The following is a 15,583-nucleotide window of genomic DNA, read 5'->3' as shown; positions in this document are numbered from 1 at the left end:
GTCAGCTTGGCTAGCCGTGCGCTCGCGGTCACTTCAATCCTTCCGGGGGTGGGCGGGTGCCTGTGCCCGCAGGTGCCGGAGGGCGCCACCGAATTCCTGCACCACGCCTGGGGCCTCGGTGAGGATCACCGTCTGGGCCTTGCCTGCTGCGGCCTCTCTGCCTGCCTGCTCAGCGTGCTGCTCGCTGGCCGCCTCCGGTACAGTACGCTCACAACGCGCCCCCCCCCCCTCCCCGGGGGCTTTTGTTTTTTGTTGTTTTATTTTTAAATGTATTTTTTCTTACTTAGCAATTCCATGCCGTGGCTTAAATCCCGCGGCATCTGCAAGCACCTTGCGTCCGTCACGTCTCACCTCAAAATCTACTCGAAGGGGCACTTAACGTGATGCGCAATACTCGGAATAATTTTTGTACAAACCAAAAAAGCATGGGAAAAGTTCAAAATGAGCAGGGTAAAATCGTAGCGATGGGAAGAGGTGTGTTGTTCGTTTCGACAAAATGGTGACACGTCAATTCGTCGGTGAAGATTATCTTCTTGGTTCTTTCGGTAAAGTCACGTAGAAGGGAAGTAATAAAATAATAAAAATAAAACACAATAAAATAATTCTCACGACGTTTCGGCCACAACGCAAGCAGCCGTCCTCAGGTGAAAACCAGGTCCGTCGAGGCGACAGAGTCTGAATGATAACAGCACACGACTCTGTCGCCTCGACGGACCTGGTTTTCACCTGAGGACGGCTGCTTGCGTTGTGGCCGAAACGTCGTGAGAATTATTTTATTGTGTTTTATTTTTATTATTTTATTACTTCCCTTCTACGTGACTTTACCGAAAGAACCAAGAAGATGAATCCCTGCAGTCACGAAAGCTTTATAAAGGTGAAGATTATGTCGCTCAACCACGATGCACGGCGTCCTGTTGTGCACGAGAAGAAAAAGCTTGATTATTCTAATTATACGCGTGTGATATTTTGCAAACGTTGGGTTTACGGTCATGGAACGAATGTCACAATACTCACGCCAACTCATGAATACGAAGCGCATTAGCTGGACTTCCCAGGCCACTCAGTCGTGAAACTCATCGTTTACGTTTGGCGAGATATTAACTGCCTCGCCTGTTTAACACGTAGGTTTTCGCGACCAATATTATTCATAATATAGGTTTTTGGGTTAGTGCGGCCTGGAAGCGTATTATTAAATACATACAATTACAATTCCTTATAAGGGAAACAAATAGCAATGAATAACAATTGAATGATTACCAATCTATATAATTACAATACTATCCCCCTCTTTGCCTCGAATCACTGCACCAGATTGAATTAAATGATGACGTCACCCAGCTGCTGCTCTACTTAAGACCGGGAGCAACAGGAGAGCTTCACCATTCTTGCCCGATGAAGCTGATTGTAATTACCAGCGAAACGTCGTACTCAAGTTTTAACATGCTGTTGATTCTCTCTTCAACACACCGGTGGGCTAAAGAAGTGAATTATTTTGTCCTTTGAATAACGTGATACATTTTTACTGTTTGGCCGTGTCGGGTGGTGGAGGGTTACGACACATTTATAAATAACGCGATCTGACCTAAAAACCTATATTATGCCTCACCTGGTATACAGGGGGTTGTGGGTTCCATCCCGACCCTGACGACTATATATTTGGAGTTTGCATTTTCTCTCTCTATTCGTCGTCACATGGATTTTTCCTCCACATTTAGAAACATGCATTTATAGTATTTGGCTGCTATAAATTTCCCCATGATAAGCCACTTGAGTTATGATTAGTGAGCTGTATTGCTCAGTGGGCCTTATCTGGTGCAATAAAAAGTTACTTTCATATCTGTGTCAACACGCGCTGAAGTATAGAGCGGGTTTAGAAAAACAAGTAAAATAATGAGTAGATAAATCTGTCAGCGGAAATACCTGAAAAATGAAAATAGTTGAGCTCATATAAGCGTGCGGCGGTCAAATCCGCTTCGTTCTTGGCTTTGCTTTAACGCACCTGCTAGCATTTCCTTTTTTTTCCTTCGTCTCCTTGACGGCTCTTGAGAAATGCTGATGCGGCAGCCGCGGATAAAGTAGTTTGACCTTTGTCAGGTCATTGAGTGACTGAGAGACACGAGGAAGGCCAGAGGTGATGGGGCACGCGGAGTTGATGGGCTGAGACGGAGGAGCGAGTGACGGCTGAAAGCGGTGACTCGAGAATGATTATTTTGGATCGTCCCCCTTGGCCCTGCCGGGTTGTCCGTGTTTCCCTACGTGGAGGACAGCCGTCGTTGTGATCATCGCCGTCCTCAATCGGTGATCTACCTGCTAACACATGGGCTTTCACGACCAATGTTATTCATAATAAACGTTTTTTGGGTCGGATCGCGGAAACATCCACGTATTGTTTACACACCTCCACCCGACACAGCTGATTCGTAAGGTTTGTCACGTGAACAAAACGTGATAACATCACCTTGCTCTATTTAAGACCGGACACAGGAAGACGTGTACACAATTTTGGCATATCGCCTGACGAAGCTGGTTGTAATCGCCATCAAAATGTCATCGTGGAATTGTAAACGTTGTGGCTTTACTCTCCAACACGTCGGTGTGCTGAAGTAGTAACGAATTGGCACATTTTGTTCACGTGACAAACCTTACCTGTTGGCTGTGTTGGGTGGAGGTGGATTAACGACACATTTCTATTTACGTGCACTAACCCAAACACATTTATTTTGGATCTACGTGCTCTTACAGGTTTCAAATTCGCTTCCAGTTGTTCCGGTAAAGACGTATTGTAATTATGGCGGTGTAGTCAATTGCAAATTGTGCTGCCGGAATAAAAACACGTGGAGCAAACACGAGCGATGCGTTTCCGGGTTGTGCCGCGAAGCTGTTGGCCGTGATGTCCGACGTTTCGCTCCACGTGCTGGGAGCTTGTACAGGAAGTGAACTTCACTTGAAAAGAAATGCACTCCGCGAAGGAGCTTCCGGCGCGGACAGCGAAACATTGGACATCGTGCCGACCCGGCCAACACATCCGAGGGCTTTTCACATCGCAGCCACGAAAGCTTCCGCTGCAGCAAAGCTCAAAGCGCTGTGTCAGGCAGCGGGGATCATCTTCGAGGTCAGGGGTGGAGAGAAATATTATTTGGTTTGGCGTGCACAACTAAGGCGTGTGGCAATTTGTGAACAATGCGCCCAAGGACGGGATGATTTCGAGAGAGATTTTATTTTCTGGTCCCGCGACCGATCGCTCGGGCGCAGGCCCGGCTTTGAGTAGACCACCATTGACCACTAAAAGGGATCCAAAGGCGAGGGCGGGGGGGGGGGGGTCCTTTCAATTCACAGGCGGCCACTCGTGTGCCTGCGTGGCCCCGCGCTCGCCTGCCCGTTGAGAGACGCGAGCCCAACTGCGACTCGATGCGATGACCCGCGCCGCGTGGTGAGCGCCCGCCGCTGATTGCCAAGTTTAACCGGCGGAACTCCAAAAGATGTCCCCTCCCTCTTTTGGGGTGGGGGGACAGTCCACGCCGTTTGAAGACAATAGGCGTGGCTTTCTTTTCATCAAATCTGACATGCGTAGCGCTTGAGAGAGAGAGAGAGACGCCCTGAGAGAGCAGGCGGTTGTTACACTTGAGCGGCACGCATATCTGCGCTGCCCTCTGTACTGAAACGTAAGCCTTTTCTTCTAGGTGGGTGCTTTTACAGACAAGTGGGCAGAAAGGGATTTTTTTTCTTTTCCCTCCGCCAAAATGTAGAATGGCGACGGACGTATGCGTGCACGGGACGTTTTGTTCTGTGAGTGAGATTGAATGCCCGGGGGGAGGGGGGGGGGGGACCGGGTTTTCGGCTGCCTTTGACAAAATCGGTCGTTGAGAGAGACAAGAATGGAACTTAGAGAGATGTGTTTTTTGAGAATTTTGGCTTTCACTTCTGCACGTCATATTCATTGAGATTAATTATCCACGCAAAACTGTTTCATCTTGTTTGAATTTACTTTCACACAAAAAGCCTCGGTCATAGGGCACGTCAACGTCGTGAATATTTGGTTGTTCCTTGGATTGGGAATTTCGTTGTTGTTGAAGAATTAAAAGTTTAATTAGTGTCACGCTTACATCCAAGAGTGTCTCATTGTCAATCGGTCTGTCAGCCAGTCATGGCACTTGGTTGAGTATTGTTCAGCATATCGAGTCTGGTAATGGTTCGCTCTGAACACAACACTGGGGACCTATAGCATTGATTTCATGATGAGCTATGTGCAAGCTTTGACCTTTGAGCTTGAATGGAAAAAGCTAGATTTTTTTCCTTCAAATTTTTCACCTTGCTATTTACGATGTAAAATTGACTGGGTGTTGGTGGGAAAAGCCGTAATTAGGCAAAAAGTCACTTATGCTATGCGTGCACTTTTATCAACGTTTGTTGTTTAAAAATAAAATCCACCTCATCTTTACGGATGCGCTGGCATTGTTCCGTTCTTTATACTTCCTTGTTATTTTTATATATAGCTCGTTTCAAAATGTAGGTATTTCACAATTAAAGCGCTCTGGGTAAAGTTATGTACATTATGACGTACATGCCAGCGATAGGCAAAAAAAAGTATATCTAAGAGTACAAACAAAGCGTGAGTAAAATATTTTTGGAACGCTTGCTGAAAGCATTCACCCTCGTCAGTCACTGAACAAAATCAAGTTACGGAGAGCTACAAATTAAATGCGTCCGTTTTAGAGCGATAGCGTGCGCACGTACTGTACGTCTGTTTGACACCACCGTGTCAGAGATAAACATTTCAAAGTGATGGGCGATGTGGAGCAGTCCCCTGAGTTACGGAGCGGGTGGAGAACCCCGCCCCCCCCCCCCTTTTCATCGTCTTGTCAACAAGCGCACTTCGAACTGCACCCTGCTCTCGCCTCCCGTTGCAAAAGGAACCAGGCATAAGTGTGTGAGTGAGTGAGTGGGTAAGTTTATGTTTGTAAGCGCTTTGAGCTTCTTTCGCACTGTACGTTGCCAACCATGCTAATCGGAGGTGCGGGGGTGGGGGAAGGACAACAAGCTAAACGGCAACAACAAAAAGTGCACGACTGAGAAGTACGCGCGTGCCCGCCTGCTCGCGTGTGATCAAATCGCGAGGCGGGCGCCCAATCTCGTCTTCGGATCGCGGAAGCTAAGCAGGCTTCAGCCTGGGGGGGACCTGCGCTTGGACCGGGCGACGGTCGTGTTGTTTCTGTTTTAAAGCGCGGATAGTGAGCACGGGCCCAAAACGCCGATGCAGCACCACGCAGTTAACCAAACCAGCATTCACCGGCGCGGTGAAGTACGGTTAAAAAAAATATAACGACCCACGCGGCATGGGGAGATTGCCCCTCATCCAGCAGTGGATCGAGGACGGCGTCTACTCTAGGCCGCAGGCTTGCGTGGAGAGGCCTGCGCGAGGTCGCGCGGGGTGGCAGTGTCAGGTGTGGAATGTGACGAGGCTCGGGCCCCCCCCCCCCCCCTCTGGGCAACGCGAGAGGGAACTGACAGACAAGGATCACGGGGGCCCGATGCTGGTTTGGCTAACCTTTCAACCCTCCTCTCATTAGCCAAAGCGTTGCTAGAAAATAATTTGATGGCGGAGGAGGGAAAACCAAAAAAAGTTGGCGGGGGGTGGGAGCGAAGCTTCCATGGGGGGAAAGGGGAGAAAAAAAAAGTCCTCCACTTCAATCGCGTGGGAAACTTTTTACGCGCATCCGTTGCGCTCAAGGGATTCGCGCGCCGTGGTCTTGGCGCGGTCACCGATGACTTTCAAACTGAAATAACCAAGAACTGAAATAACCAAGGTGAATAACCGTGGAGCATTTGGCAATGGGGTGGTGGTAAAACGGTCACCGGAAGGAATTTAATGCATATCGAGGGGCCCCCATCAAACTTAACGTGGCCCTGCCTGCGAAGGCCATGGGACTTTGAAAAATCCCAGAATGCTGAGGTGCCCGGGAGGGTCGGAGGTCAGAGGCACGACCGCTACTGTGGGCCGTTCTCTCGCACAAAGAGTTGCGCTGCTGTGCGAGATATCCGTGCGAAGAGTTCACGTCATGACATGCCGCCTATAGGACAATCACAATAACATTTGGCGGGGGGTGACGGGAATTACAGATATGCACATATTTTTAAAAATATTGTGCAGTGAAGTCATTGTTTTTGAAAAGCTGAGTGGTTAATATTGCACCCTGACTCGACGAATATATTTGTCCTTAAACTCCCTCTTGTTTCCATTCCACAAATACAATCGAGTCGGCGAACTCGAAGTTAATTATGTAAAACCAGCGCAAGGTCGCATCGCTTGAATTCTATCGCGAACACGTAGCCCAACGGGGAGCGTACATTTCCGAACGCCATTAGCCAAGGCAGGCAGCTCCAGTGGTGATGTCACGAAATGGAGCAAGCTTGTTTTGAACGACAGGTGTGACCGGTCTCCACTGAAGCCGGTTAAATTAACAACTGAGCTAGCAGCCACCCCGTTACCGGTAAGATGCTGTTCGGTACCCAGGCCTACAAGGTTTATGGTCACAGTTCGAATGTCCAATGAAGAAGCAGTGGATTTGTAACAATATCACCCACCCCTGCCACCCCCTCTCGCGATTCGATGAATTGTTACGATGTGAGGGCCGCGAGTTGATTCTAGATTTTTTGTTAAATATTTGTTTATATTGCGGTGAACGTATTGCCTCTCGCGGCTGCCGGAGGTCACGAGAACCGGTGACGCGCGACACGGAAGCGAATCGCAGGCAAGCCCACGTGACGATGCTTCGAGATTAAAATCGATCGCGGTCGAGGTTCTCGCGTGTTCGACGTGCGAGCGTCTCGCGGCGAGGGTGCGGATCGATTCTGTGTTTTCAATAACGTTGTAACGCATCAAGACGTTACGTGTTCGCTGAGCGGGAAATAATGGACGCCGCGGTGACGGGATGTTAACCATTCCTCGCCTGGTATACTACAATAGGTTTGATCCCTACCCTTACGCCTGTATATTTGGAGTTTGCATGTTTCTCTCCCCATGGTCGCATGGTTTTTGGGTGTTTTTTGCATGTCCACGTGATAAGCCACTTTGTTGAGCGTAGGCTCGACGTGAGCGCTGGAGACACGGTCACTCAGGGTTCCCCCCGTGCCACCTTTAGGGAGCATTCTTCAGTGAGCCGGCAGGGAGCGCCATTTAATAATTCGCTTGTATCCACGCTTCATTCTTTATTTAATGGGTGCGTATACAGGCGCGTAATGTGCATCTGCGTGTCGTGACGTGTTTGCTACGTGCATGCGTAGCGTTAGTGTAGCGGTGAGCGCGCCGCTGCCTTACGAAACCCGGCGACCCGAGTTTGATTCCCGCTCACAACACATCAACACCAGTGACGATTACTTTGCAGGTGAAATATTTAAAATAATGGAAAAAAAAAACCCTCTCGACCCCCACCCACTCCCGTCCCTGCCGGAGTGAAACTGCATCACAACGCTGCTAAGTCCCACCAGGTGCCCCTTCAAGGTCAAGGGGTTGGATGTGGGCGCACCCCAATTAGAAGGTTTTGCGAAGTCTTTTTGTGTCTGTTGGCAAAGAGTGGTGGGGAAACCCTGGAGGTGATGAAGCCCGTTTGGGGAGTGCTCGCCGTCTTTGAACAGCGGGGAAGCCGACGCTCACCGCTTTGCTGATTTTTTTCCCTTCCTCTTTCTTTCTTTCTACCCCGCGTGTGTCCTTGGGACAAATCGCCAGTTACGCACCGGTGAGACGTGCACTTTTCTAGTATAATTTAGGCTGGTGGGCTGTTGTGAATTTCCACGTGATAAGCCACTTCGTTGAGCTACCGTTTGTGGGCAGGTCGCTTCTGGAAAAGGAGCTGATAGCTCGGTGGGCTTTACCTGGTAAAAATAAGCACACATATTTTTTGATAATATCCTTACCTTTCCCCATACTTTGCACTCCTATTGTGTTTTTTTATTGTTTGTTTTTGTTGCTTTCTGACCCGCTCCTAGTGGGAATCTGTAAAACAAATTAGCTTTGTAGCTCATCGGATTCCTCCAGTGTTAGTAAAGATTCTGATTCTCAGAGAGTCCAACTAAAAAAACATATTTCCCGCATCGACATTGTTTTTGCACCGTCATACGTTGTTTTTGCACCGTCAGAGATAATGCGTCGCAAAATTCGAGGCCATTGCTCTTGCTCTTTGATGCAATTCTGGTTTAAACTGGTCTATGTTTGTATGTAGGTTGAACTTCTTTCGCACCGTACATAGACAGCCGTGATAACCGGAGGTGTGGGGGAAAGGCAACAAACTAAACACAAAAAGCAGTTCTGAAGAAATGAGTTTGCCATGTAGATTTAAAAGTGCATAGCTCCCAGTGGCTTCCTCGTGAAATGTAACCGCACAAAGCGGTGGAATGTGTGAATCACAGGGAAAAAGAGGTGTACATATATATAAAGTGTTTAAAAATTGAATTAATGCTCCCCGTTGATTGATATTTTCCGTGGCCAGGAATCAAACTAAAGTACGCACCGGTTTCATAATGCAGAGCAGTAACCACTAAGGGGCCATCCATTTCGTACGCACGCAAAAATCTGTCAAAACTTGACCCCTCCCCCCCTCCCTGTACGCACGCGGACTTTTTACACCCCCCCCCCCCACCTGCGTACGTACGCCTGACTCACCTCCCCCTCGAATCCTATAGAACGGCCGATATTTAGTCCACGCAGAAATGATCAAGGATTTATAATATTCACGTGTTTAAGCAAACAAACAGTCCACCGCCGGACTACCTAACTCATTTGGAGGCCAATGTAGACACATTATTATCGAGGCTTCACCCCCCCCCCCTTTCCTATGCGTACATTGTCAGTAGACCCCCCATACGCAAGCTGTGCATTTGGGTTAACCCCCCTCCATGCGTACGTACTAAATAGATGGCCCCTAACCACTGCTACTATTCTTCCACCACCGTCAAGGATTTTTTTTTTTTTACAAAATAACACACCCCCTCAACCTAACGAACAACTGCAGATTTTGAAGATTGTTCGTGTCGATGTGAAACGGTTTGTTGAAACTGATAGCCCAGTCGTATGCCACACCAAAACGATATGAAAAAAACATTGCATCCATTCCACTCCATTAATCTGACATGGAGGCGTTTTTTTCTCTCTTGACGACTTCCTCTGCGGCTTTTTCATTCCCGCGGGAAAGCGAACCGGGGAAGCCACATTATTAACTCACGCCTGCACGCACGCACGCCCCTTTAGATTATTTAGATTGTTTTTGCTGCTATAAACCACTTCGTTGAGCTATCATTCGTGACCCAATTGCTTCTGAGAAATAAGCTCATAGCTCAGTGGGCTTTACCTGGTTAAAATAAATAGTTTTTTTTATTTGTGTGTATATATTTGTTAGTGATTTGTTTACCTTTCCTATACCCTGCACTCCCGTCGTGTTTTTTTAATGTTTTTTTTTGTAACGTTCTGACCCTCCCCTACCGGACATCTGTGAAAAAGAGCTTTGTAGCTCCTCGGATTCCTCCAGTATAAAAACACATTCTGATTTATCTTCTTGGTTCTTCCGGTAAAGTCACGTAGAAGGGAAGTAATAAAATAATAAAAATGAAACATAATAAAATAATATAATAATATAATATATTATAAAATAATATAATAATATAATATAATAATATAATAAAATACACATTCACATTCTGATGTTCACCCCCCTCCCCCTTCCTATTTACGGTGAATAATTATCAGATTCGCGTGCACTAATACAAGAATTGAGTCACTGCTATAGTAGTTAGCGTGCTGTGCTGTGAACCCGGGGTTCCGAGTTTGATTCCTTGTCAGGGTTACCATCAGTTGCGAGTGATACCAGAGCAGGACCTGCCCTGCTCGCTCTCCGTAAAACCAAGCCGGCCATGACGGTGAAGTACGGTAAAGAAAACATCCGGTGACTGACACACACACACATTCAGAGGCCTTCATCCATCGTTGGGTTGAGAATGGCTTTTTAATTTAGATTTGAAGTTTCCATACTCTTTGGTTCTTTCGGTAAAGTCACGTAGGTATAAAATGAAATCAATTAAATCACAAAATGGCTTTTTAATTTATTTAATATTTTAAATTTCTTTAATGAAATCACTAAATACACCGACCAAGTGTCGCCCTCCCCTGAGCGACATTCATCACACCGCACGCTGCTTCTAGGAAGTATTAACGGCAAACTTAAAAAAAAAGCAGATGACGAATTAGCCTAGAGCTGACAAGACGAGACACAGTCATCCTGTGTGGCCACCGAAGACATCGTGATACAGCTGCCACCCATCCTCCTCCTCGTCTCTCTGAGTCTGTGGCTAGAGTGGGTGTGTCTGTGTGTGTTTGTGTTTGTGTGTGTCTGTGTGTGTTTGTGTGTGTCTATGTGTGTCTGTGTTTGTGTGTGTCTGTGTGTGGGTGTGTGTGGGTTTGTGTGTGTCTGTGTGTGTGTGTGTTTGTGTGTATTTGTGTGTGTCTGTGTGTGTTTGTGTCTGTGTGTCTGTCTGTGTGTGTGTTTGCGCGTGTCATGCGTGGTGCTGGCCACCCCACCCCCTCCTGTACCGTCTTGCCTTTAACGGACTGTTAAAAGCTATTCGGGGGATTTTTGTCTTTGTTTGCACGTGTGGCAATTATCTGAACCGGTCCTGGGCCTCCCCTAGGTCGACTCGGCCTCAAATGAGAACCTGGTGTGTGGTGTATAAACATCGCCACTGGGGAGACAAAGGCGGCCAGGCGTGGTGCTGGCCACCCACCCCCTTGTATGCCGTGCTGGCCTTCCAATGGTGCTCCGCTAACAGCACTTGCCCTCACACTCTGTTAAGGCTACAGGGGCGACCTTTGTTTTTTGGGGAGTGGTAGTGTCGTGGTTAGCGCGCTGCACTACAAACCCGGTGACTTCGGTTGGCTTCCCACTCGCGGCCAACGCCGGTGAACTTCATCTGAATCAGTCCTGGGCCTTCCCTAGGTTGACTCGGCCTCAAATGGGTACCTGATGCGACGTGTTAACGTCGTCACTCAGGAGACAGGGCAGGCAGAGTCCATCTCCTTTCGTTCCACCATATGGCTGATGTAGGAGAATCCCTTAGAAGGTATCCTATTGTAATGAATGGATTTAGCCGTTCGTCTGAGATTTGGAAAATTGTGGATTCACTGGCTGCAAGTCTCTATGAACTTTTTTTTATTATACCAGGTAAGGTCCACTAAGCTACATAGACCTGGCCGCAACTGATCGCCCAATGAAGTGGCTTATCACGTGGACATTTATAGCAGCCAGATGCTCTAAACGCATGTTTCTAAAAATGTGCAGAGAAAAAACTGGAGTACCCGCAGAAAAATCTACTCGACCACGGGGAGAGAGACAATCAAACTCCTAATATACAGGCGTTTGGGTTGGGATCGGACCCACGACATCCTGTATACCAGGCGAGGTAGTTAACATCTCATCAGGGTCAGGATCGAACCCACGACCTCATGTATACCAGGCGAGGTAGTTAACATCTCATCAGGGTCAGGATCGAACCCACGACCTCCTGTATACCAGGCGAGGTAGTTAACATCTCATCAGGGTCAGGATCGAACCCACGACCTGTATACCAGGCGAGGTAGTTAACATCTCATCAGGGTCAGGATCGAACCCACGACCTCCTGTATACCAGGCGAGGTAGTTAACATCTCATCAGGGTCAGGATCGAACCCACGACATCCTGTATACCAGGCGAGGTAGTTAACATCTCATCAGGGTCAGGATCGAACCCACGACCTCCTGTATACCAGGCGAGGTAGTTAACATCTCGCCACCGCGGCACCCTTTGGGGCAGTGCGAAGCTGCACGGTCCACGGTTTTGAGTCGACGTGCCGGATGCAGGGGCTGCGACGAGCCGGTTGGACACCACGCACGTGTGAGCAGAGTCGGGCTCCTCCAGACAGGAGGGGGAATCAACGGTTTCATCTTTCTGGCAGACGTGGTGGTTGGGGGATGAGATGAAGGGCGGGTTGGGAAGGGAGGAAGGGAGGGGAGGGGGGTTGGGAGTGGGGTGGGGGAGCATCGATGGGTGCCGCTATCGGTGCAAACATCGGCGCTTCCGCCATGCGGGCGGTGCTACCGCGCCACCGTCGCGTCATGCGGGGTTAGGTTGGGTTGCAGCGGCGCTTTATGGGGCAGCTCCCTAGAAATAAACACCGTATTGATTTCGTGCGGCGGAGCGGTGGTTAGCGCAAAGTGCTGTGAACCTGGCGACCCGAGTTCGATTCCCGGCCATGGCCTAACAATCATCGTTGGGGAGTGGTGGAGCAGTGGCGCAGTGGTTAGCGCACTGCGCTGTGAACCTGTCGACCCGAGTTCGATTCCCGGCCATGGCTAAACAATCATCGTTGGTGAGCGGTGGAGCAGTGGCGCAGTGGTTAGCGCACTGCGCTGTGAACCTGTCGACCCGAGTTCAATTCCCGGCCATGGCTAAACAATCATCGTTGGGGAGTGGTGGAGCAGTGGCGCAGTGGTTAGCGCACTGCGCTGTGAACCTGTCGACCCGAGTTCGATTCCCGGCCATGGCTAAACAATCATCGTTGGCGAGCGGTGGAGCAGTGGCGCAGTGGTTAGCGCACTGCGCTGTGAACCCAGCGACCCGAGTTTGATTCCGGGCCATGGCTAAACAATCATTGTTGGGGAGCGGTGGAGGAGCAGTGGCGCAGTGGTTAGCACACTGCGCTGTGAACCCGGTGACCCGAGTCATGCATATCAATGTTTAAATATATTGCCCGCTGTCTGTTTTTATCTGTACTGATTTAATATTTGAATTCGTGTATATTACTTGCTGAGTCACTTTGACCTGCAAGAGTAATACTTATCGATTGTCGTTGAAAGCATGTACGTTTAACTTCTTTCGAATCGTGTGTAGCCAACCGTACCAATCAGAGGGTGCAGGGGAAGGACAATGACACGGATCATTGGCGAATGAAATGCAAACAAAAGCTGCAAAATGCACGGAGAAGCACAGGGGAAGAGTTGCATGCTGGGAATTGCACTGAGAGGCAGAAAGTGGAACGCGTGGACTGGGGACAACCGGCAACTGTTGTACCCGTGGCACGCCACACAGCACAGCAGAAAATGTTTGGGAACATTTTACAAAAGGAATGGGAAAGGGAAGAGAGAAGACAGATAATGGGAAATTAGAGAAGGATAAAAAATGAGTACAGGAGAGATGAGGATGGAGGAGGGAGGAGGCTGCGTGAGGGCCTCGACGCTGCTGCTGCTGCACGGGGCGGAGTCTGTTTTCACAGTGGGCAGCGGCAGGGAGGGGGGTTCAGAGTGGGTGTGGCCACACAGTAAGTAGTCACGTGATTTAGACATGTGTGTGTATGTGTATGTTGGTAACAAAATTCATCCTGTTGGGAAAAGTAGGCTGGCTTGGGCAGGACATGCCACTAGTGAAGGCACGATGGCTGGTGAGTTGAGACTAACGACAGAGCTGCAGCCAGAGGCACCGCATAGAGAGTGGTGAAAAGGAGCTGAATGGGTTGTTGCAAGACTGAGAGAGATGGCAATGGCTTGGAAAGGATGCATTTATCCAGCAGCGGATTGGTCATGGCTGATGACATCGACGTGAGTGTATGTTCCGCAGTATTTTCTACTCCCAGGTCTCCTTTGAAAAAGGTGCTTGCGGTCTCAAATGGGCTCGGGCGCAGATTAAAAAATGTACCCGTAAAAACAAAGTTTTTCACTATAAATCCTTTATATGCGTGGCGGCTAGAGTCCTCTCGTCCTCTGGCTTGAGATGGTTGCCACCTATGGGTCAGATGATTGCTTTCCACCATTAAGCAATTGGTAATTACATATAATTTTTTTTTCCTAAAAAGTGTAAAATTTAGGAAAAAATTTTTCACGAAAATAAATTGTCACGCACAACGAGTCTGTTTGCAAAATGTCAGCTCGATTGGATCACGGGAAGTGGGTAAAAAAACGACCGAAAGATTTGCACGGTCGTAAGCGCGCAAGCAAGCAAGCACGCAAGTGAACTTTATATAAAGGTTTTAAAAAGGCGATGGTTGTTATAAAATGAGGATTTAACTGTCAAGTTAATTTTGTTTGTTGTCCTGCTCCCGCGACCTCTGGTGAGCACAGTTGGCTACGCACGTTACGGAAGAAGTTCAACGTGCATTACATGCGTGTGTAAAAAAAACGGACACTTGAATTCATCATATTGCAGTTTATTTTTCCCACGCCTGCCCCCCCTTTCCTCTCGGCTGTAGTTGTCAGGTTGGCATCCAGCGGGTGTTGCTCTCGGGGTCAGAGTTCAAAGAGATCCGGCGGGTGGAAATAAAGGGGCGGCGATATTGTCGTGCCGCGTTTATTGGCTCTAAAAAAATCTGTTAGTGACCGGCGTATTGTTGTGGTTGCACGTAAACGCGGAACGGGCTTCGGTGAAAAATGAGACGCACCAACAACACCCGGCGATAATGAAGGGGACGTTGAAAGGCGCTCGCAAGTTAAAAGCCGCGGTGGCAAGATGTTAACTACCTCGCTTGGTATACAGGTAGTAGGGGGGCGTGGGGGAAATAATACAAATTGAATATAGTCCTTGAAATCTTGAAAATGGCTGGAGAAGCACGTCAGGTCAAGAGGGGAGGGGCCTTCATTGTTTCCCTAAGAAAATGCCGTCGGGCACTGATAACGATGTTGGCGCCATGAGGCCATTTGGGGGGCATAGTACGGGGAGGCGGAGGGAGGGGGTAGATGGCAGAAGGGGCAGTTCCAGCAAATTGGGCCCCGAAAAACTTAACGTCTTAAATTAGCATTTTTATATATTCTTTGATATTCGTATTGTAGTAAAGAAAATAAAATTACGTGGGACACCGCTCGCTGTATTCCGTGACCTTCTGTTTCTTCCCCCCCCGCCTCCTTCCCCCCCGCCCCCGAACCTCTCGGCTGTGAATTTGCGAATTGTACCAAAAAACTCCCACAAACAAACTATTGCCGGTTTGGTCGTCAGGGCAAGACTCCAGTCGTCCCTGTGCGAGAACACGTGCGTCATATCTCTCTCTCTCTCTCCCTCCACTCGCGCGACTCGAGGCACATGCAGATGTTGAGACGGGCTCCGCTCCCTCCTCTCCAACGGACATCATTTCCGCTCGCTCCCGGGGCTTTTGTGTTCTTTGCCGCCGCTGCCTTGCCGCGCTCATTCCTTTGTTGGTGTCCGCGTTGATATAGACACGGACCGCGCGTGGCGCGATATTGCGGGCGTCGAATTGCACGCCCATCAATCACCCCTGCGGGGTTCAAGCGGCCCCCGTTTATATCATCGATGCGGGCAAGTAAGCCACCTGTCACTGAAGCCGTACGTTTAAATGAATACGAACAGTGTTGTGGGAAATATTTTTGATTCGCGCCCCATCTTGTCAGGTCGCGGAAGGTTAAAAACAAATCAGGATGGAGCCTGATTAGTAACCGGATGGGAGACTTTGTTACAGGCTTGGGCTGTGAATTGAATCCGTGTGGAGCACATGAGTGTTTTCCCCCATCGTATTCGCGGTGGGTTTTCTCTGGGCACCGTGGTTTCCACCCACACGAAGCCG

General features: G+C 48.8%; 1 protein-coding gene across 1 annotated transcript in view; it reads left to right on the top strand.

The window, feature by feature from the left end:
* TMEM201 (transmembrane protein 201) overlaps positions 1-15,583 on the top strand; it is a 132,517-nt gene that overhangs the window by 15,852 nt on the left and 101,082 nt on the right. Inside the window, 1 exon segment of the mRNA XM_061566022.1 lies at positions 73-197. Within this exon segment, the coding sequence (XP_061422006.1) occupies positions 73-197 (125 nt within the window).

The sequence above is a fragment of the Lethenteron reissneri genome, chromosome 36 (assembly GCF_015708825.2).
Source record: "Lethenteron reissneri isolate LAM-NWPU_2019-01 chromosome 36, ASM1570882v1, whole genome shotgun sequence".
In the NCBI taxonomy this organism is placed as follows: domain Eukaryota; kingdom Metazoa; phylum Chordata; class Hyperoartia; order Petromyzontiformes; family Petromyzontidae; genus Lethenteron; species Lethenteron reissneri.
Note: the sequence above shows the minus strand (reverse complement) of the source record. Positions and strands in the feature narration are given on the sequence as shown.